Genomic DNA, 24,045 nt, shown 5'->3' on the forward strand with positions numbered 1-24,045 from the left:
TCTTTAAAGTGGAACTTTAGTCAGAAAATTAATTCTTGCTAAATCACTTCTGGCTGGCTCCTTCTGCAGTTGCAGCCATGGAAAAATTAAATTTTTGTAGTCACCGTAATATCAATTTCTCGGAGTTTGACGGACTCCGCGCCTCCTAAATCTTGACCATTGGGTTAGATCGCCTCTGCAGGGAGTAGGACTAGGCAGAACAAAAAAACACCTGGCTATGCCCATGAGCTGTTCGCAGTCAGTACTGTATATAACCCCTTCACTGCTCTAGGTATTCAGATTAATAACAAACAGTAATAGAAGTAGAAAACAGTAATAGAAGTATCAAACTCCATAGAGGGATGGGTGCTGTTTCAAAACTCAGAGCAATGGATTTTACGGTGACAACAAAAATCCAATTTTCTCTTTCGTTTGATGGACACAGCACCTCCCTAATCTTGACCGTTGGGACATCTAAAAAGCAGTGCCATGAAAAATGAGGGGTGGGCAAAATAACCCAAGGCTAACCACAAGAGCCCTAACTAGGACACAGGAGCCTTAACAGGGTCACAGAAGACCCATCTGAAATAAAATGTTAAAGAAACAAAACCTCTCAAGAGGCAACCCCCACTCAAACAGCAGCCCGCAAGACCTTGCGGCCAAAAGAAGCATTTGCAGATGCCAAAATATCTACTTTATAGACTTTAGTCAGGTATGCACCGATAACCAAGTGGCCACCTTGCTAACCTGTGATATGGATGCTTGATGATGGAAGACCCAAGAAATACCAAGTGCCTCAAATAGAATGTTCCGTGACAAGGTTGTAAGGAACCAGACCCTTAACAGAATAGGCTCAAGTCCGTCTGTCTGATCCATCTGGAGAGGGTAGCCGAGAAAGCGGCCAGCCCTATCCTTGGTCCCTGTGTAACCAAAAAAAGTGAGTCCGACCACCGGACGGACTCGGTGGCTGCCAGATGCACTCAAATTGCACAAACCACATCCAAGGTATACAAAGCAAATTCCTTGGGATGAGCCGGCTTGGGACACAATTCAATTCCTCATTCAAATGGAAGTCAGAGGCAACCATGGGCAGGGGGATGAAAAACCACTGTATCCCTATGGAGTACTAAATAGGGATTATGACAAGAAAATGCCGCCAACTCTGAAACCCTGCGGGCCGATGTAATAGCCACCATGAATTCCACTTTCTGGGACAATGTAGGTAATGGAATCTCCAGAATGTTCTCGAATGGAGGTTTCTGGAGAACCGATAGCATCAAGTTTAAATCCCATGGCAGCAAAGGAGACCACACAGGTGGAGCTACATGCCGGAATCCTTGAATGAAGGTACAAACTAAAGAGTGAGGGGCTAGGGGTCTCTGAAAGATGATTGCTAAGGCAAACACCTGGCCCTTGACGGTGTTCAAAGCCAACTTCTGCTCAATGCCCCGTTGAAGAAAAGCTAAGATCCGAGCTACAGAAAAGGATCGAGGATGAACGCCAATTGACTCACACCAAGAAATGGATGCTTTCCACAAACAATGGTATATCTAGAAGTCGACTTCCTTGCCTTCACCATGGTAGGGATCACTGATCCTGAGACCTACATCTCCCAATACCTGGCTTTCAATGGCTAGGCCATTAAAACCAGTCACTGTAAAGCAGGCTGGAAACTCGTCCTCGGTACAACTGGTCCTCTGAAAGGTAGCTTCCAATGGACGTTTACAGCCACCAGAAGACTTTCGCCCTCGGTCCTTCTCAGGCACCGCAGAAGAGGAAGGTGTTTTGCCCTGCAGTGGCAGTAGGATGACTGCGGCGTCTACCAGACGAACCCAAGACTGCCACAAGCCTCAGTTACTTCCTGTTGAACTGAACCTTCTGAAGAGGCCGACGTTTAAGAAAAACGACTAACTTGGTCAGCATTCACTAAAGAGTAAGCCCAAGGTAACTCAATTTCCTGGACGAGGCTAGAGGTGACAGTGAGTAGTTTGAACGCTACCCGAACCTTTACAGGAATTATACCCACACAAGGAGACACAGGGTCCCCCCCCCCCCCAAGGGGACAAACTATCCCCCTTTTTTTGGTACCCCAAAAGGTTAAATTAGTGGACCCCCTTGACTGTCACAAAGGAGGTCCATGAATCTGGAAATGAGTGAACAATGCCCCCCCCCCCCCCCACCCCAGCAATGGGTGAGGGCAGACCTTCATGCTGAAGCAGTCTCATCAGTGGATCTGGCGAAGCGAGATCTGTGTCCTTTATCTGCAGTCCCAGGAGACTGGAAGAATTTCCTATGGGCTGAGAAGGCCCCTGTCTGCGATAAGGCTTCTCTACTAGATTGAGGCAGGGAGGTACTCTACCACCCAAGTCCACAAACACCTTTGGTGTGCCAGGTGAATTATGCGTACTAAAGGACACATCCATAGCCCCGTCAGCCGCATCCATCTTTAGAGTCTCCGGCACTGCATTAATAAATGCATCCACCAGCGCTTTTTCACTTGCTGCCGAGACTGCAGCGGAATCATCCACACTATAGGATGGGTCAGGGAGCGAGATATTAAACCTTCCTGGACGGGCCAGGTCCACATCAGGCCCAAAATCAGATGAGACTATGCAGGGGTAGGCAGGAGCGCTTCCTCCTGGGTCTTTGCCCACCCGCTACTTCCACCCGGGATACCAATGACTCAAGGACCGCCATCAGCGCAACCTTGGGAAGCTGGGGTTCCAAGGGAACTTCCACCTCCATGAGGGGATCAGTGGGTGAGGTGTGACCCTGAGGCTCCATAGGAAAGAAGAACCTGTAGTACATAAGGAATCTTTGGCAGCACCAAGGGACACCCCAATGGCCAAGGTACCCATCAGCAGAGAGGGAGATACACAAAGACCCCCAAAGTCTCACCCTACCAGCAGAGGAGCATCGCAATTTGGACCCAGCAAAATCCATGTCAGTGTCCATTTCATATATCCCGGGACAGGAAGAGGAGCATAGCGGAGGAAGAGGAGCATAGCGGAGGAAGAGGAGCATAGCGGAGGAAGAGGAGCATAGCGGAGGAAGAGGAGCAGCTCCGGCATTTCCACGAGGTTCCGTCCGTCTCTAGCGTCTCACTAATGAAAATTGGCCACGTGACATCGGCTACAAAAACTGGAGACCAGCCAGACCAAGGGAAAAATCGGATTTTTGTACTCACCGTAAAAAATACTTCTCTCTGTAATTCACTGACCGACACCGCTCCTCTCTGTAACTAAATGGGTTTGTTAGCCTGTCATTAGGAGAACTAGGCAAAATTGTAACACAATACACAGAACTTTCAGTCCCACCACGGGGGGCAGACCCTGTGCCAATAACCCTCTCTGCTACTCCAGCAGACTCTGTACGTCAACAAGCAGTATAACTTAGAGAAAAAGGAGGGGTGGGTGAAGTGTTGGTTGGTGAATTACAGAGGAAAGGATTTTACAGCGAGGACAAAAATCCTATTTTCTCTTACATTCACCGACTGACAGTTCCTCTCTGTAACTAAATGGGACGTCTCCAAGCAGTGCCAAATGAGGGTTGGGAAAAAACAGCATTAAAACTTCATTCACCATGGCAAGTGAGAACTAGTGAAACTAAACCCACAAAAAAACAGCAGTGTATGGAAAAACACACTGCCATATAACCGGGTATTCTCAACAGGAGAGATCCCCAACACCACAACCTTCTTGCGGAAGTAATGCAACAGTGCATTAACAAACAGTACTGCGTTTTTATCGAAAAATCTCAATCGCAACTACACGGCCGCCTGCAAAACTTTGCGGGCAAAACAGGCATCAGCCGATGCACTGGCATCTACCTTGTAGAACTTGGTAAATGTATGGACAGACAACCAGGTCGCTACCTTACACACCTGAGCGACTGACGCTTGGTGTCGGAAGGCCCAAGACGTTCCGATTGCCCTTGTAGAGTGGGCCGTGAACGGAAAGGGAGGCACCTGCCCCTTCAAGGTGTAGGCTTGTACGACAGTCTGTCTGATCCACCTATAAATGGAGGCAGACGAGACCGCCATACCCTTCTTTGGACCAGACACCGAAACAAAAAAAGTGAGTCTGACTTCCGAAAGGGAGCTGTGGCCAACAAATACACCTTTAGAGCCCTAACCACATCGAGAGCGTGAAGGGCCACCTCTTTGGGGTGCTTTGGCTTAGGACACAACGATGGTAATACAATGTCCTCATTGATATGAAAGGCCGAGACCACCTTCGGTAGAAAGGACAGTTGCGGACGCACCACCTCCTTATCCCTTTGGGATTACCAGATAAGGCGACTTGCAGGACAAGGTCGCCAACTCCAAAACCCTCCTGCCCGATGTTATGGCCACTAGGAAAACCACCTTCTGTGAAAGGGTCAACAAGGGAATCTCAAACGGCGGCTTTTGAAGCGCCAACACCAGGTTCAAATCCCACGGAGGTAACGGCTGGACGCACCGGAGGGACTACATAACGCACCCCCTGAACAAAGGTACTCACTAATGACTGAGACGCCAAGGGTCGCTGGAAAAAGACAGCCAGAGCTGAAATTTGCCCCTTAAAAGGTGCTCAACGCCAACTTCTGGTCTACACCTTGCTGAAGAAACAGCAGGATCCTGGATATAGAAAAGGAGTGCGGATGCCACCCTTTCTCCTCACAGATGGAGATAGGCATTCCAGGTACGATGGTATATCTTCCTTGAAGATAATTTCCGTGCCCTCAACATAGTTGGAATCACCGAGTCCGACAGACCCCGGTTCCTCAGCACCTGGCTTTCAACAGCCATGCCGGTAAAGCCAGCGATGGTAAAGCAGGGTGAAAGATTGGACCTTGAGATAGGAGGTCCTCTTGCAGCGGCAGACGCTGGGGAGCGTCTGCCACCAGACGTACCAGGTCTGCGTACCAGGGCCGCTGAGGCCAATCTGGGGCCAACAGGATCACCGGGATTCCCTCGGCTTCCACTCTGCACAGCAGGCATGGCAACAGCTTTAGCGGAGGAAAGGCGTAAATCAGCTGGTACTGATCCCATGGAGCCACCAGCACGTCTGCCCACGGATCTCTTGTCCTGGACACGAATCTTGGCACCTTCTGGTTGAGGTGGGAGGATAATAGATCCATTCTCCTGGGTCCAGCATTTGTCGACTCAGATAGTCCGCCTGCCAATTTTCGTGCCTTAAACATCACTGCACCCTCTGCAAGGGGACCCCCCTCCAAAAAGGTACTGTACTCCACCAGGCAAGGTGAACCTTTAAGGGGACAATGGGACCCCCACAAACTGCACACACACCTAGGGGTCATCTCTGCACTGGAAACCCCCAATACCGCCAGGGCAGGACACCACCCAGAAGGGGAATTGCGGGGGAGACCCCCAGAGATCCCTGCTGCCTGCCCTGTAACTCTCACCAATCCATGGGGGGGCAGCTTAACCAAGGGACTTTAGGATGGGAGGAGGAATGCTGCATGCAGGTCCGTTCATACCTGGAGGGTACACGCATCCACCCCGGAGGAGCGGGGAACTGTACTTGCCAATCCATGGTGCGGGTGACCCTCCAGACAGAACTCCTCAACACCGAAGTGGGGGCTGTTGGCCAAGGGGCCTCTGCGACTCGGACCAGAGCCCATATGTACGCGACCCTGTGAGGCATTTAACTCGCAAGCCAGACTCTGTCTGTTGAGGCTATGTTGTGACCAACCTAACGCTTAGCTCCGGGCTGCATGCACTCGCTAGCTGGACTGGGGAGACCACTGGATTGAGATTATCCAGCCCGTCGCCTGGTAGCTGATTGTAGATATTCCAGGAGAAAATGCATGGAAGAAAGAGACAAAGAGCAAATTTTACCAGGACCAAAAGATCCTAGCAAAGAGCTAGGTCCTTACTCCTGACTAGAAAGAAATAAACTGAATACCTAGAGCAGGTAGGGGGTTATATACTCGCTGAAGACAGCCCATGGGCATAGCCAGGTATTATGTCTAGTCCTACTCCTGCGAATGCGATATAACCCAATGGTCAAGATTAAGGAGGCACTGTGTCCGTCGATTAAGAGAAGAGAAACAACTACTCTAAAATCCAGTAATATATTGTCTCAGCCTGCTCTGGAATGCTCCATTGCTCTCTATTTTTAGAGCGCTGTGCCAAAAATCAGAGCCATTAGATCTGAGAGTTTAAAGATTTACTGTTGCTTAGGGGCTTCAGCAGGAAGACACAGGAGCAATGCTGGAGGCAATTTACAGCATACTCATTTTGGTAGCATAATTGTGTGAAATGCATGCACTTGCTATGCAAAAATGTGTTTATCAAGTTATGGGTCAAGTTCCACTTTAAGTGCACTTCCCATCTGCAGAATCTTTGAACAAACATCTCTCTTTAGTTGGTATGGTGAGATGTTTAAGACTGAGATGGCAGGATTAACTATGAGAAAAGACCACTTATTAGTGAATGTTTTCCACTGGACAGAGTTCGGAGTAGAGTTAAAATCTATTGGATTGATCCAGTCAATTTTTTAATGAACTGGAAATGTCAAGCACGACAATACCAAGGTTTTATGGAAAGTAGAAATGAGCATATCCACACACACATGCATATTGTCTAGGGGTGAAAATTCTTCTGCAGCCTCAGCTAATACTGCATTTGGGTCCTTTTCCAGGCTGGATATATTGCGATCTGACCAAGATAGAGACTGTAGAACTGGGGAAGGGGTCTAGTACTTGGACTTCTGGACAGCAGGGAAGTTAATAAAGCAGTTCGTTGTCTAAAAAATTGTAAAACACTTTTAATGTTACTTACTAAAATTTTCACAAATATCAGAAACGCAAAGGCCATTAGGCTATACATTGAGGGAATGGGAGCAGGACCGAACTGTCAATGAACACGCACAGCCCAGCTTGGGATTGAGCCCACAGGTGTGCCCCCATAGAAAGCGGCTTAGAGAAGAGAAGGAGCCTGGAGCACTGGTGTGGGACCTCAGAAGAGAAGGTTCGAGATTGCACATAACAGGCAAGTATATGTTTAATATATATATATAAAAACATTTTTTTTTTAAAACACACACACAATTACCTTAAACAGAACCTATTATCTGCACACAATTGCCAGAGAAAAGCATGAATTACCTGTCATTTATCTTGATATTTTGATCGGTTTGAGGATCATACATGAACCGCATTAGTTGAAGGTGTAATACAGGTGGCAACGTTAGGAATTTAACACCTTTCTCTGCTTCCTATATAAAAGAAAAGAAGCGGGGAGAACAGTTCGCTGCAATCACTGAAATGATAGTCAAATCTTTTTTATTTATTTTTTTATTTTTTTAGCATAACAAAAAGTCCATTGTCAACAGCAGGTATGTACTTGGGATAGGATGTTTAAAACACCAACTGCCAACATGAAAAAAAAAAAAAAGCAAGGCAGATCAGCTAAATCATGCATTGGCTTTACAAACATGCAATAGAAAACAGGATTAGGTTTTGTAGCAAAGTAATACATTTTTTTACCTGTAAACCGTGTTCCCCAGCATCATACTTATTATCGCCATCTAGCTGTTCGACTGCTACATAATCGATAAAAGATTCAAAGACTGGTTTGAGGGGGAAAAAAATGAAATATTATAAAATCTATAAACTAGCTGCAATATATGGATTAAAGTCAACTATATGTGAAAACATGCTTTTCAAATCGAGACAAAGTTCACCAGGGACACAGGAATAGGGAGAGCTAAAACAGAATTTCATAAGAGTCTGAATACTAACCTGATCAATAACCTGTGCTAAGAAAAATTCATAGGCGTTTTAAAACGGAAGGGGCTGTAAAAGGCAGGAGTTTTTTTAATCTTAATTTTTTTCTTAAATAAAAAGCCTCCTGTGTGCAGCAGCCTGCCTAACTTTACCTGAGGTCCCTCTCTCTATCCATGATTATCTCAGCCATCTGAGATTAGTCCTCCTGATTGGCTGAGACACAGCAGAGGCACCACTGGCTGCTGCTGCTAAAGTCAATTATCCAGGGGTCAGGTCGAGGCTCTGACTGAATGGACATAGGGAGCTGTGACCCAGCTCGGGTGCCCCCTTAGCAAGGATCACAGAAGGACCCGAGAAGAGGAGGATTTGGGCTGCTCTATGCAAAACCATGTAAGCAGGTACGTTTTTTTTATAGGAAAAAGAAAAAAGACTTTACAATCACTTTGAGGACCAATAAACACTAATCTGGGCAGGTCAATCTGTTAAATTATATTATTTGTGAATGGTTTAACAAAAGTCCTGAAACAAAATTGCGGTATGAAGATCACCTCAAAATGACTGCATGGAGACATTTAGCCACAATTTATCGCTGTTTAAGTGGCTATTTAGCCAAAGAAGGGGTTAAATAACCGTGTTGCGGTGCTTCGGAAGTGTGCCCATTCACTGCAATGGGCAGGGGTGTTTTGGGAATGCTGTATACAGCACTCTCAAACTGCTTGCAGGACTTTCTAAATGTCCCACAAACGCACTGCCCTGTGCGAAAGCGTTTGGACTTTTACATTCAGGCATTATGGGTGGTAGTTTTCAGGTGCCATTGCTAGCGCTAAAAGGCCCAAGAACTGCTTCAGTGTGAAAGGGGTCTTAGCGCTGCCAAAATAAATAAAATTCAGCACAATGCACATCAGTCAGTAGGATCTGCCCCTTGTGCTGATGCCGCTTCTGTTCTGTCAAACCCACCTCCCTTCATTTTATTTGTAGAAGCTGTAGTACTGCTTCTATGAATGGTGCAGTGAGATGGAAAGGGTGGTTAGAGTCGGGCACACCTGAGAGCCTATGACAGCTACACACCACAGTTCTATCAACTCGCACCCCAGAAGAGGCATCAACACAAAGGACATATCCCATTTACGTATCTTCCTTGTACTGATTTTTGTGGGGGTTTTTTTGTTGTGTTTTTTTGGCTGCACCTAAAATTAAGGTGCTGTATGCAAGGCAAAATAAGATATTGCAGTCATTTAGATTGTCCACCCAATATCAATCACATGGAGTGAGATAAAGGCAAGAGCAGACTACAAGAAGACCCCCGGAGAGATCTGGTTGCATTGAAATAAAATCTACGTTGCCATAAAAAAATAAAAAAAGACAGACACACACACACACACACACACCGCCCTTAACCACTTCAATACCAAGCACTTTCGCCTCTTCCCGCCCAGGACAATTTTCAGCTTTCAACTCTGTCGAACTTTGAATGACAATTGTGTGGTCATGCTACAATGTAACCAATCAATTTTTATAATTTTTTCCCACAAATAGAGCTTTCTTTTGGTGGTATTTGATCACCTCTCCGGTTTTATTTTTTGCTAAACAAAATGAAAAAAAAATAAAAAAATTTGAAAAAAGAAAAAAAAAAAAAGTTTTTCTTCGTTTTGGTTATAAAATTTAGTTTACTCCTTCACTGACTGGCACGGATATGTAGAATTCATTGGAAATTATGGGCACCAGTAGGTGGCATTGACTAGCAGCTGTGATTGGCAGATGGGCAGTACTGATGGGCAGCACTGATAGAGGTACTGACAAGTTTTACTGCTGGGCACTGATTAGCACTTTGATGGGCACTGTTTTTATGGGGCACTGACTGACAAGCTTATGGGCACATTTTAAAAGGAGTTGTGGCCCATCGGAGAGGGATGTGCTGATAATGTGCCGATTATCAGCAAAGATCCCCCCCTCTGACAGGGAGAGCTGCCGGGAAATGACGTTTACCGGCACTTCCTGGTTCATGCGATGATCAGCTGTGATTGGTCACAGCTGATCGCAGCGCAAGAAGCCTCTGACAGAGGCTTCTCATCACGATTGGATGCAGGGTGTCAGACTGACACACCACACTCGTGATCGCCGCGTGTCCCGGCAGGTTATCCTGCTGGACGTCATATGACGCCCAGTCAGGATAACAGACGTGGCCCCCGTAGTAAAGCCTAAATGTGTCCATGATTACAATCTGTATATAGGGGGGTGCATTTAAATGATGAGATGCTACAACCATATTTGTCAATTTGCAAGTCCAATTAACTGTATAAGAAAGTTACATTTCATCTGCTTTTTATGGTCATGTTCAGTTTGTCTGCCATCAAAAAATCACCCGAAAACTAAACCACCACCTACCTCAAATATATTGAAGCCCTCATCACTGCCCTGTTTTACCAGCAAGGACTCGCTCCAGGAAGCATTCGCTCTGATAGTGCGAGTTGACTTCATGAGAAACATTTTCCCTATAACATTCTCCCCACAGAATTCGGAATAAAATGCCAAAAGAGAGGTTGTGTATGCTCAAATGGAGGCGTTAGAAGAGATACAAGTTATTGTCCCCAATGTCCATCCCCAACCTGGCCTGTGTATCAGTGATTGTTTCCAAAATTATTACACATCCATCAGATATTAGTTCCCCTTATTAACAGCCTGCCAAGTCCCCATTTCAATTACCTGTGTGGATTATTTGCCTGCTACCATGTTTCCACCTTCCATGTTAAACGGCCCTAGCCTGTTTACCGATCATGTCTTTGCCTGTCGTTTTAACCAGGGTTCTGACTTCCACGTGCACTGACCTTGGTCTGTTAAATAGACCATGTTTTTGCCTGCCACTTGGACTGATCATCTGCCCTACTTCAGTACACAGGGGTCTCACATATGGAGGGGCTTCAGAACAGCTTTCTGAGTAGAGAAAATCAGTTTTAGGTTTTCTGTGTTCCCAGAACAGGGTCTGGTTGCCCGTGGGCTTCAAAGAGTTTTTGTGGGAGAAGCCTCTACCCCTGTCCCCCCCTGGCCCTAAAGCTTGATGGTCCTTCCTGCTAGCTGGACCAATACTTTTGCTGTGTTGACCAATCTATGCCTTCTGTCTCTATGGACAGTATTTGTGCCTGGACATCTCTGCCTGCTACCTGGACCAATACTTTGGCTGTGCTTAAGTATCTCTGCCTCTACCAACTATGGTCAGTATTCCTGCCTGAACGATTGCTTTTGCTGACCACATCCCTGCATGCTTTCTGGACCGATGCTCTCCTCTGTGGACCACAGCACTACTAAAACCCCCAAGTAAGCTTTTGTTATTAGTATATAAACTAAAGGCAGACCAATGCGCAAAACCAGTGAATAGCTAAAGCAAATCCATGCAGACCAAGAGAAGCTGCCAAACAAAGTATTCCCACACAAAAAGCAATCAAAATAAAAAAATAAATATGTGTGGCTAAGCTGAGTAAAATAAAAATAAAAACAGCAGTGTAACATCACCAAACTGATTATCATTGGTTTCTTTTATCATATGGATTTAGTCAAACGTGACCAATAATGCATAGGAGTGGATATCACAAAGAAAATTAACTAACCAAAAAACGCATAAAGTGAAAAAAAATTGCATAAAATCGCAAAGAATGCCAAAGTCTTCAACACAAAGTGCAAGGAGTGGATAGCAATCACATAAAATGAATCACAAAAATAAAGGATGAGATGGCGCAAAGGGGTGGGAATGGGAAAAGGAGGGAGATGAAAATTATAATATATATATATATATATATATATATATATATATATATATATATATATATATATATATATATAGTTAATAAAAGTTCAAAGCACCAGTGGCGGCAGCCATCTTGAGATAAGCACCATTCTCTAGGAAAAATACATTGCAAAGAAAGAAGTGCGCCAAAGTGCAGTATGTATAAAATTGCATTTAATATGATTAAAAAAAAAAAAAAAAAAAAAAAAAAAAAACACAGCCAAATGGCTACTCACAAAAGTTGAAAATGGTCAATTTTATGAAAACATAAAACATATAAAATGAAAAAAAAAAAAAAAGTTTTTTGCGTTGTGTGTTTATGTTATTTATGGTTTTGTTTGCACCTTTTTGCACTTTAGACCTTCCTATTGGATCCTTCTTGCACTTTATGTGAAGAGTTTGGCACTTTATGCAACTTTTTTCACTTTATGCAATTTTTTAGTTAAAGAGGAAGTAAACCCTGATGAGTTTACTTCCTCTTTCATTCCCTGCAAAGGCAAAGCATAATGGACTACTATGCATCGCATAGTAGCCCATTATGTGTCACTTACCTGACACAGGAGCCAGCGAAGTCGCCGCTGTCCCCTGTAGTCCGCCGCATCCATCTTGTTGGTGGGGTCTCGCAGCTCCGCCGCTGTCATTCGGCGAAGCCGCAATGACGTCACTCCCGCGCATGCGCACGTGAGCCGACACGCGCGGCAGCTCCGTCGCTGAGAATGCCGCGCTCAGTGCGCGCCGCTGTCTACGGCGCATGCGCCGTAGACAGCGGTGCCTGTTTTCGGGCAAATATCTCCTAAACCATATAGGTTTAGGAGATATTGCTTGGACCTACAGGTAAGCCTTAATCTAGGCTTACCTGTAGGTCAAAGTGGTTTGTAAGGGTTTACAACCACTTTAATTGTTCTGTTTTGTGATTGCTATCCACTCCTTGCACTTTATGTTGAAGACTTTGGCATTATATGCATTTTTTTTTTTTTTTTTTACTTCATGCAATTTTTGGTTAATTATTTTGCTTTGTGATTGTTATTCACTCCTATGCATTATTGGTTACGTTTGATTATTATTGGTTTCTTTTGTCATATGGATTTAGTCAGTCTGGTGATGTTACACTGCTGATTTTTTTGTTTATTTTATTCAGCGTGACCACTCACTTTTGATTACTGCAGTGAGTGCCACATTTATTTTTATTTAGTATGCACATGTTATGTATTAGAAATATGAAGGGCCTTCAAAAATGTGATCGGTAGTCTGGAAATTACATGTGGAATTTATGCTCCTAGAACAGGCGTCCTGGAGGTGCTATTCGGATGTTGGGCCTCTGTATATGGCCAGGCTATGTAACAAAAGTCTCACATGTCTCACTTAGGAGTAGCAGAATGTATTTTCACTTTTGATTGTTAGGGTCTCAAGAAATGAGAAAGGCCTTCATTACATCAGGTGTGAATCAATTTTCAATTATTTGCATCCTAACTTATAGGCTCTATAACTTTCACACAGACTAAATATCAACTAATTTGGGTTATTTTTTTACCAAAGATTTGAAGTAGTATACATTTTGGCCCAAATTTATGAAGAAAAATTACTAATTTGCACAATTGTACAATAGAAACTGAAAAAAGTTTATTTCTTCAAAAAATTTACAAATGTTTTGCTTATATTGTTATTGTATTAATTGTGAGGAAAAAAATTAATAAAAAATACTGTAGTTAGTACTCACCGGTAACTCCTTTTCCAGTGGTCTTTCAGGACAGCCCTGGAGATGGAGTCCCTCCCATCGTTACCGGAAACACATTGCCAATCAGTTCAAAAGGCGGATCTTCAGGTCCCTGGTCAGTCATTTACCAAGAACCGAAGGATGGAACTGTAACAACAACATAACCACAACAATCAATAACGTTATTGTATTAAGCTTGTGAAAAAAAAATAAAAGGGTGGGATTGTGCTGTCCTGGAAGACCACTGGAAAAGGAGTTACTGGTGAGTACTAACTCCAGTTTTCCCCAGTTGTCTTCCAGGACAGCCCTTGAGAGGATCCCCAAGTACTCACCAGATTAGGGTGGGACCACGGCCTGGAGGACTTTTCTCCCAAAAGCCTGATCCTGACTGGATATTAGATCCAGTCGATAATGTTTTGTAAAGGTGGAAAAGCTTGACCTCGTGGTCACCTTACAGATTTGCTCCGGGGTAGCACCAGCCCTGTCTGCCCAGGAAGCCGCCAATGCCCTTGTGGAATGGGCCCTAACACCCCCAGGAGGGTCTTTGTTCATTGCTCTATAACCCTCTGCTAAAGCTAACCTGATCCACCTAGCTATGGTGGCTTTTAAGGCCTTCTGTCCTTTGCGTTGAACTGAAAAAAGGCCTTAGAGGGAATCTGAGATTCTAAACGGACTTGTTACTTTAAGGTATTCTAAAATACAACGTTTTACATCCAACAAATGAAAGGTTTCCTCCTCCTTATTTGATGCATTCTGACAGAAAGGAGGAAGGACGATGTCCTGCGACCTGTGAAATTTAGATGCCACTTTTGGCAAGAACCCAGGGTCTGTCTTTAGAATCACTATCTTCCAAGATCTGTAGGAACGGTTCCCTTATAGAAAAAGCTTGCATCTCACCAACCCTGCGGGCTGAAGTGATTGCTACCAACAGGACTGTCTTGAACGTGACCAATCTTAGAGAAGACTCTGATATAGGTTCAAAAGGAGATACTAAGAAAGCTTTCAAAACGACAGCTAAATCCCAGGAAGGAGTTTGGTTGACTCTGACTGGTTTTCATCTAGAGATTGCTTTACAGAATCTAGAAATGAAAGGATCTTCCTGCAAACATCTTTCTAAGTACACACTTAATGCAGCTATCTGAACCTTGATAGTACTAGGGGTTAACCCCTTTGTCTACCCCCTCTTGTAAGAATTGAAGGATATCAGCTGTGTGCATGCCCTTTCTCCCACAGTTGTCCAACCAACTATTGAATTTTCTCCAGACTTTCCTATATATAGTTCTGGTAGTTAGTTTTCTACTCTGTAACAGGGTCTGGATCACCCTATCCGTCAGACCCTTACTTCTCAAGATTTCCTCCTCAGTAACCACGCAGAGAGGCTCAACAAGGTTACCCAAGGGTGAAAAAGAGGTCCCTGCGACAGGAGATCTCGTCTGCAGGGAAGTCTCAGTGGAGGCTGGTCCGACAGCTGTAGCAGCGTTGTAAACCATGGCCTTTTGGGCCAATATGGTGCCACAAGGATTAAATACGTCTCCTCCGCAAGGAACTTGGCTAGAACCCTTGGGATACATTGGAGAGGTGGAAATGCATATGCCAGGCTGAAAGAATATAGATTTTTAAAAGCATCTACTGCCAAGGGACGATCCCCTGGGCATAGAGAGCAAAAATTTTGGACTTTTGCATTCAACCTGTTTGCAAAAAGATCCACTACTGACCTTCCCCAGTGAGTTACTATCAGATTGAAAACTTCTGGATGTAGCGACCATTCTTGATTCGAAACTTGTTGTCGACTCAAGAAGTCCGCAATGCAGTTCATCTCCCCCTTCAGATGAATCGCAGAAATGGATTTTAGATTGGACTCTGCCCACTGAAAAATGTGCTTGGCCACTGATATTAAACTAGGACTTCTGGTACCTCCTTGTTTGTTTAGATATGCTACAGCCGTCATATTGTCTGAGCGGACCTGTAGATGATGACCTTGTAGCAAGGTCTGGAAAGCCAACATAGCCCTGAGGATTGCCGCTAACTCCTTCCAATTGGAAGAGAGAAGCCTTTCCTGCTGAGTCCACTGGCCCTGGGTCCAGTCTGAGTTGAGATGAGCTCCCCAACCCCAACTGCTCGCATCTGTGGTCAGAGTAGAGGTGATGGGCAAGACCCAGAGAACCCCCTTGTTTAGGTTCCCTGCGTCCTTCCACCACCAGAGGGACTGCTTTACTCTTCTGGGGATTGATACCTCTTCCTCCAACTCCTTGCCCTTCAAGTGATCTAGTAAGAAACCCTGGAGGTCTCTGATGGAACCTGGCTCATTGCACAGCTGGAATGGCTGCCGTCATGAGGCCCAGTACTGACATGATCTCTCTTACTGTGCACTTGGAAGAGGTTTGGAGAAAAGAGATTCTGCGCCACAGGTTCAAAATCTTTTTCTCCGGTAGTACTATCTGCTCCACTGAGCTGACTTTGTAGCCTAGGTATAGGATCTCCTGAGTAAGAACAGTCTTGGATTTTTCCTGATTGATAATCCATCCCAGCTGTCCTAGACTGAGCTGTGTTAACTAAGTCCTGAGAGAGCTTTTTCTCCGAGTGGGCTGTCAGCAGCAAGTCGTCTAGATATGGAATGATCGAGATTGACTGAAGCCTTAACGGAGCTGGTGCTTCCCCGAGAACTTTGGTAAAGATTCTCAGGGAGGCTGACAGTCCAAACGGAAGAGCTCTGCACTGAAAATGATAAATCTTTGCATCTATCTGAATAGCCATGCGAAGAAATTTCTGGCATTCCTTCCTTATAGGTATATGCAGATAGGCGTCCCTTAAATCCAGGGTAGCCATAAATACCCCCTTCTGGAGGAGATTCTTTATTTAATAGATCAATTCCATCCGAAACTTCTTGTACCGAATGGAGAGATTCAGAGGGCGGAGGTTCATAATCAGTCTGAACTTCCCGGACGGCTTTTTTACCACAAATATATGAGAGTAAAAACCGCCCCCCTGCTCCTGAATGGGGACTGGGGTCAATACCTCTTGATCCACCATTTCCCCTAACAAAGGTAAAGCCCTGGCCTTCTGAATGGCTCGGGAGCTTTGTTACAAGAAATTTTGAGGGTGGGCAGCTGTGAAACTCTAGCGCATACCCTCTCTTCATTATGTTTAAAACAAACTTGTTTGAGGTTATCTTCTCCCATTGTGGAAGAAAGCTCGATAACCTTCCCCCCACAGGAAGCCTGATGTCACTGGGACTTAGGGGCCTGACTGGGGCGGCTAAAAAGTAAGCCCCCTTTTCCCTTCCCTTTTTGACCTGTCCAGTGCTTTTTAGGCTTGAACTCCTCCCTTTTGGTGGGTTCCTTAAAGGGACGAAATTTTTTTCTTGAAAAATCTTTTTTGATGGGAAAAGTCTTCTTCCTGTCTGCCGTCCTTTCTAAGGCGGTATCTAATTCAGGGCCAAAGACCAAATGCCCTGTAAAAGGGACACTACACAAGCGAGATTTGGACACTGCGTCACCACCCCATGTCTTCATCCATACCGCTCTTCTAGCTGCCACTGAAAGTGTGGCGGTTTTAGCCGTAAATTTCACTGAATCAGTGGAGGCAACAGAGATAAAACTCCTGGCCTTAAAGAGCATAGGAAAGGTCTTTAATAGCTCAGCCCTAGGAATGCCTGCTTCTAGATGCTCTTGCAGCTCTGATAGCCAGAACTCCAAATTTCTAGCCACACAAGATGTGGCTAGAGCCGGTTTTAACCCAGCCCTCTTTAGGACCACATCCGTCCTATCCATTGGATCCTTTAGGTGACCCATGTCTTCGAAAGGCTAAGTCAGATTGCTTTGAGACCTTGGAAAGAGGTGCGTCTAGTTTTGGATTTTTATTCCAGACCGCCTCTGGGCTCTCGTCAAAAGGGAATCTTCTTTTTAAGGAATTGGCAAAGAAGACTTTTTGTGTGGTTCAGACCACTCCTTAAGGACCAGATCAGAAAGTACTTTGTGTATGGGAAAAACTTTCGCCTTCCTCTTTCCCAGAGCCTCATACATTAAATCATACCTGGATAATTGAGTCTCTTTTTCATCAATTTCCAGTGTATCATAAATGGCGCTCAAAAGCTCCTCTATCTACTCAAGAGAAAGCTTATACTTTGCGACTTTGTTAGCTACAGCCTGATCCTCATCCTGATACGAATCAACATCAAAGGATTCAGGACTAACGCGGGGGCTATGCTCCCTGACTATACGGGGCTCCCCGGAAGTAGGTGACATAAGGAATGGTGAGGAGGAGATTGTGGTTGCCTTAGTGGTGGAAACAGCTGTACCTACGTCCGTAATCAAATCACGAAGGGATTTAAAAGTTGAAGCCATTTCCTCTTTAAAAGGAGCCAAGAAACTCAGCCAAGGGGGAGTCTGCCTCTGTTTTAAGAATGCCTGCAATACACTGCTTGCATAAGGCTTTACCAGAACCCGAAGATAAACTATTTCCACAGTGCGGCCAGATTTATCTTCCCTCGGGGCTTCCTTAGTCTGAAAGAAAGAGGGCATCCTTAGTAATTAGACTTAATACGCTAAGGAACACCTGTGCTGTACCACCACCAGACACAATCACCCGACCTATTAAGTGAAAACCGCCCTGGTCCCAGCCTTAGCACCACCAACCACCAGTGTAATGACGTGCCCAGCAGCCTACCTGGTTGTGACTGGTGCCTGCCTCCACCGAAGCGTCCTGGGGATTAGCCTCCATGGTCCCCCTTGAAATCCGGAACCCGCCGCTAGTCCGGTGCAGCTGGACGCTGGCGGGATCGTACAGGCACAACGTGGGCTTTCCTCTTCCTCCCTGTGCCTTCAGAGACCCAGAAACCAGAAGTCTCGGCACACAGGGATGACGCAGTTCCGCCGGAAATGACGCGACGACATCACCGACCCCCACCGCTATCAGCACAGAGAGCAGAGGACACAGTCTGCGCGTACTGCTCTCAGGGGGAACTAGCATCATGGAGCGGGTCGGCTCCTACAATGCTGGTCGGTACCCGAGCCCTAGAAAAGAAAAAAATTGACTAGTAGAGAACCTGCCGGACAGGACCCAGTCCCCCAGCGCAGGTTCACCCTCTTCAGGCAGCCCCTGAGAGATGTAGTCCTCCTGGTTCCTGGCAACATGTTCCGACGGAGGAAACACAAATGACTGACCAGGGACCTGAAGGTCCGCCTTTTGAACTGATTGGCAATGTGTCTCCGGTAACGATGGGAGGGACTACATCACAAGGGCTGTCCTGGAAGACAACTGGGGAAATAGTCTTTGTACTCACCGTAAAAATCCTTTTCTATAATTCACCGACCGACACAGCTCCTCTCTAACTAAATGGGTTGTATAGCCTGCCATCAGGAGAACTAGGCAAAATTGTTACACAATACACAGAACTTTTAATCCCGCCCCAGGGGGGCGGACCCTGTTCCATCAACCCTCCTCACTGCTCCCAGCAGCTTCAGTACGTCAAAAAGCAGTATAACGTAGAGAAAAAGAGGGGTTGGTGCTGTGTTGGTCGGTGAATTACAGAGAAAAGGATTTTACGGTAAGTACAAAAATCCTATTTTCGCTTATATTCACCGACCGACTCAGCTCCTGTCTAACTAAATGGGACATCCCCAAGCAGTACCAAACGAGGGGTGGGAAAAAAACAGCATAAAACTTCATCCACCATGGCAAGTGCGAAAGTGAAACTAAACCCACAAAAAACAGTAGTGTGTGGAAAAACTCCACCATATAACCAGGCATCCTCAACAGCAGTGATCCCAAGACCACAACCTTGCGGAAGTAATCCAACAGTGAATTAACCAAAAGAGTGCTGCATTTTAATCGAGAAACCAGGAAAAAAAAAAAAACTCAATTGCAACTACACGGCCGCCTGCAAAACAGGCATCAGCCGATGCACTGACAACTACCTTGTAGAACTTGGTAAACGTATGGACAGATGGCCAGGCCGTCGCCTTACACACCTGAGCGACCAACGCTTGGTGTCAGAAGGCCCAAGACATTCCTATTGCTCTTGTAGAGTGGGCCGTGACTGGAAAGGGGGGCACCTGCCCCTTCAAGGCATAGGCTTGTACTACAATCTGTCTGATCCACCTGGAAATGGTGGCCGACTAGATCACCATGCCCATCTTAGGACCAGCCACCAAATCAAAAAGCGAGTCTGACTTCCGAAAAGGGGGCTGTGGCAGACGAGTACACCTTCAGAGCCCTAACCACATCGAGCGCGTGAAGGGCCACCTCCTTGAGGTGCTTCGGTTTAGGACACAACGATGGTAATACAATGTCCTCATTGATATGAAAGGCCGAGACCACCTTCGGTATAAAGGACGGTTGCAGACAAACCACCACCTTATCCCTGTGGATGACCAGATAAGGCGACTTGCATGACAAGGCAGCCAATTCCGAAACCCTCCTGGCCGATGTAATGGCCACTAGAAAGACCACTTTCTGTGAAAGATTCAACAAGGGAATCTCCCTGATATTCTCAAACGGCAGCTTCTGAAGCGCCAACACCAGGTTCAAATCCCACGGAGGTAACTGAGGATGCACCGGAGGGACTACATGTCACACCCCCTGAACAAAAGTACTCATTAAGGAGTGAGACGCCAGGGGCCGCTGGAAAAAAAAAAAAAAAAAAAAAAAAAAAAAAAGACAGCCAGAGCTGAAATTTGCCCCTTGATGGTGCTCAACGCCAACTTCTGGTCTACACCTTGCTGAAGAAACAGCAGGATCCTGGATATAGAGAGCGCGGATGCCACCTTTTCTCCTCACACATGGAGTTAAAGGCCTTCCAAGTACTATGGTATATCTTCCCGGAAGAAGATTTCCGTGCCCTCAACATAGTTGGAATCACTGAGTCCGACAGACCTCGGCTCCTCAACACCTGGCTTTCAACAGCCATGCCGTTAAAGCCAGCGATGGTAAAGCAGGGTGAAGGATTGGATCTTGAGATAGGAGGTCCTCTCGCAACGGCAGTCGCCAGGGAGCGTCTGCCACCAGAGGCACCAGGGCCGCTGAGGCAACTAGGATTACTGGGATCCCCTCAGCTTCCACTCTGGGCAGCAGGCGTGGCAACAGTTTTAGTGGAGGAAAGGTGTAGATCAGCTGGTACTGATCCCACGGAGCCACCAGCATGTCTGATGTGTCTGCCCACGGATCCCTGGTCCTGGACACGAATCTTGGTACCTTCCAATTGAGACGGGAGGCCAATAAATCCACATCTGGTGTGCCCCACCGCAGGCACATCAGCCTGAATATCTCCAGATGCAATGCCCATTCTCCTGGGTCCAGCATCTGTCGACTCATAGTCCGCCTGCCAATTTTCCACCCCTGGGATGTAAATGGCATCCGTAGTGATCTCCGTCCATGTCAGATAAAGGAACGATCTTCCAGACTGAATCACCGGGGACCTCAACCACCAGATCAGGGAGTCCCTAAATGGTTGACTCAAATGGATCTGCTGATCCAGGTACAACGGAGATTTGTCCCACTTCGTCAAAATCTCCTTCTGCAGGACTCTAGTGTGGAACTGGGCATAAGGTACCACCTCGAAGGAGACTACCATGAGCCCCAGCACTCGCATGCAAAAGCGGAGCGACAACCACTTGCGGCTCATCAGTAGATTGACCGCCAACCTGAGAGTCATCAATTTGTCTGAGGGGAGAAAAACCCTGGCTTTCCTGGAGTCCGATAGTAACCCCAGGTACTCCAGATGCTGGGTCGGTAGAACCACTGACTTATTTAGGTTCAACAGCCACCCAAATATTTGCAGGGTCTGCAAGATGATCGCCACATGCTCCCCTAATTCTGAGGCGGAAGATGCTCTCAGGGGGAGATCGTCTAGGTAACCCACGATCGCGATCCCGCGTTGCCTCAGCAACGCCAATACTGGAGCCAGTACTTTGGTAAAGACTCAGGGGGGCTGATGCCAGGCCAAAGGGAAGAGCCACAAACTGGTAGTGGGCTTCCCCGACAGCCAAACGCAGAAATTTTTGTGGAGGTAAGCATCCTGGATGTCAAAGGACGCCAGGAAGTCCCCTTGATGGAGTGCAGCAATTACTGAGCGAACTGATCCCATTCTGAACCTCTGCACTTTTACAAAGTGATTGAGGGCCTTCAAGTCCAAGACTGGACGTACCCCTTCCTTCTTGGGAACCACAAACAGATTTGAGTAGAACCCCTGGAAGCGTTCCAATTTCGGAACCGGTACAATAACCCCCTAATTCAGCAAGTCCCTTACCGCCCTTAACAAGGCCTCCCGGCGAACCGGGGACATGGGTATGCTGGAGGGGAAGAATCAGTTTGGTAGCCAAGAGAGAAACTATCTTGTAGCCTGTGGAAATCAGATCGCAGACCCACTGGTCAGATAACTGGAAGGTCCACCAGGCTGCAAACTCCCTAAGACGACTCCCCACCCAAAAAGTGGGTGAGGGCAAACCTTCATGTGGTAGCACTTTTGTTCGCAGGCTTGCGGTTCCAGGGACGCTTCTGACCGTCCATGGGCGTCCTGTTGGGCTGGGGGCGTTTTGCCGAAGCACCGGGCGGACGAAAAAGCCGATTGTGAGCGGAAAAGGAGAGCCCTTGCCTGCGGCGAGGCTCCTTAGCCTTCCTGGCCTGTGGGAGTAGTGTACTCTTACCACCAGTGGCCTTCTTAATAATGTCATCCAACGAGGCCCCAAAGAGCGGCTCGCTATAGAAGGGAAGGTCCGTCAGGGCTTTCTTGGATGTCTGGTCAGCAGCCCAGCATTTCAGCCAAATGAGGCGCCTCAGCACCACAGCTAACACTGAAGCCTTGGATAACAGAGGGAGAGTATCCAGGGCCGCGTCACAAACGTACTTTAGGCCTTGCACTAGTTGGTCTGCTAGCTCCACGCAGACAGGGGAGGCGTTCTGCTCTCCCAATTCACGGTGCCAACGTTTTGCCCACTCAGACAGTGTCTGCGACAACAGTGCGGATGACAGTACAGGTCGCATGGCTGATCCCACAACCATAAACAAGGAACGAGCCACCTCCTCGGCCTTCCTGTCCGTGGGATCCTTGAATGCAGGAGCCCCCTCAATCGGGATCGTGGTTACTTTAACTTAGATACTGGGTGGGGTCAAAGACCGGAGGAGCCAACCACTTTTTGAGAAGACTTTCCTCAAAGGGGTAAAGCACCGCCAAATTTTTGGGGACCAAAAAGGTCCGTTGCGGGTGACCCCATTCCCTGTAGATGAATTTGTCAAAATAAATCAAATACGGGAACACCTTAGGTGAACGCGCTGGCTTGCGGGACCCAAAATGGACTGGTACATCAGCAGAGGGATCCGCTGGCTCCTGAATCTTCAGGATATCACGCACAGCTGTGATAAGTGCTCCAACAAGCGCTTTGTCACGCCCGGACCCGGATGGGGAATCATCCTCACTGTCCAAACGGTCCTGGTCAGCCACGTCTGATAGGTCAGAGCAGGGGTCACCAGCCGCAGCAGGGCCAGAGTCTGCATCAGAGCTCTCACCAGAGGACGGGTGGGGCAGGGGCCTCTTACGTGCACCTTTTCTTCCACGTGCCGCCTCTATCTTGGCAACATAGGAGTCATGGACCGCCGTCAGGGTGTCCATGCGCACCGCACTAACCGCAGGTGACCCGGTTGCTATAGCCTGGATTTCGGGGGAAGAAACACTTGTTTCTGAAGCCATGCTGACCGTAGCCTGTCTGCCACCTGCGAGGGGACTTAGGACAGTGAAGGTCCTACCCTCCTGCTGCCGCCGCATGGGCAGGGGGGGGGGGTACTTAGCTCTAGACTCGCCACCCTGGGGCTTTCTGTGAATGCCACTAGCAGTGCCTGTAGTCCCTAGGAGGTTTCCAGTTGCAGAGAAGAGAAAACTGTCTCAGCAGCAGCAGCTATAAACAGCGGTGAAACGTTCGATAGAGCTAGTTTCAGCGTTCAGCAAAGAGCCATCCAGCGTCCTGTACACACAGTGGACACAGGAAAAAGCAAGTGTAATGCTGCCACAAGAGAACAGCGGTGAAAAAAGGCGCTCGGGCTTCAAGAAAATGGCCGCCAATGCAACTAATAGGCGATCCTAAAGAAGATGGCTGCTGAAGCTCACCAGGGGAATATCAGCTTTCCCACATCCAAGATGGCCGCTGGACAACGCCATGCGGTGACAGAAAAAAAAAAAAATGTGCTGCCTGTCTACAGCCAGAACAACCTCCACAAACACCTTTTGGGATCCCCAGACCGGGACCAGGACCAACGCCAGCCACACAGAGCCCCCCCAGGTGAGAAAACAGTGAAGCCACACACACACCCCGCCCACAGCACATGCAGCCACCCCCCTCAGAGCCGGGAAGGAGGGGTGATAGGGACTTGAGGTGGCCCCCGAATCGACCCCCCAGGGAATGCCCAGCTTCTCACCCCACCTTAGCAGGGAGAGCCGTACTTACCAGTCCTGAAGAGCTGGGAGACATTCCATCACAGACCTACTCCTGCGCAGATACAGGGTAGCTGTTGGCCCGGTATACCGTGATCCAGACAGCAGTAGCCCGGTCATATGCATCTCCCCCGGAGCATTGAAGCTCACTGACCATCTCTGGAGCCGAGGCATGTCGTGGCCTGCCGAGCCTTAGCTGCTGCCTGCTCACGCTCGATGGCCGGACTGGAGAGACTACAAGGATATCATTAACCAGCCTGTCACCTAGCCGGCAGTTGATGAAAGATCCTGAGATCTTCTATCTTGCGCAAAAAGCAGCAAAAACATGGACCAAGAGGGCAAGCAGGGTTCCTAGGTCATTCTCCTTACTAGGCAAAATAAAAACTGAAGCTGCAGTGGGAGCAGTGAGGAGGGTTGATA

The 24,045-nt window shown here is 47.1% G+C and overlaps 1 protein-coding gene across 2 annotated transcripts in view; it reads right to left on the bottom strand.

Annotated features, from left to right (window-relative positions):
• Positions 1-24,045, bottom strand: part of USP7 (ubiquitin specific peptidase 7) — a gene marked incomplete in the record, with an annotated part of 508,930 nt that overhangs the window by 294,288 nt on the left and 190,597 nt on the right. For both annotated transcript variants that reach the window (XM_077448850.1, XM_077448849.1), the window contains 2 exon segments: positions 7,093-7,202; positions 7,474-7,556. In XM_077448850.1, the coding sequence (XP_077304976.1) occupies positions 7,093-7,202; positions 7,474-7,556 (193 nt within the window).

This window comes from Lithobates pipiens, unplaced genomic scaffold (genome assembly GCF_037356315.1).
Source record: "Lithobates pipiens isolate NorthernLeopardFrog02 unplaced genomic scaffold, aLitPip1_a1.2 Scaffold_22, whole genome shotgun sequence".
NCBI classification, from domain to species: domain Eukaryota; kingdom Metazoa; phylum Chordata; class Amphibia; order Anura; family Ranidae; genus Lithobates; species Lithobates pipiens.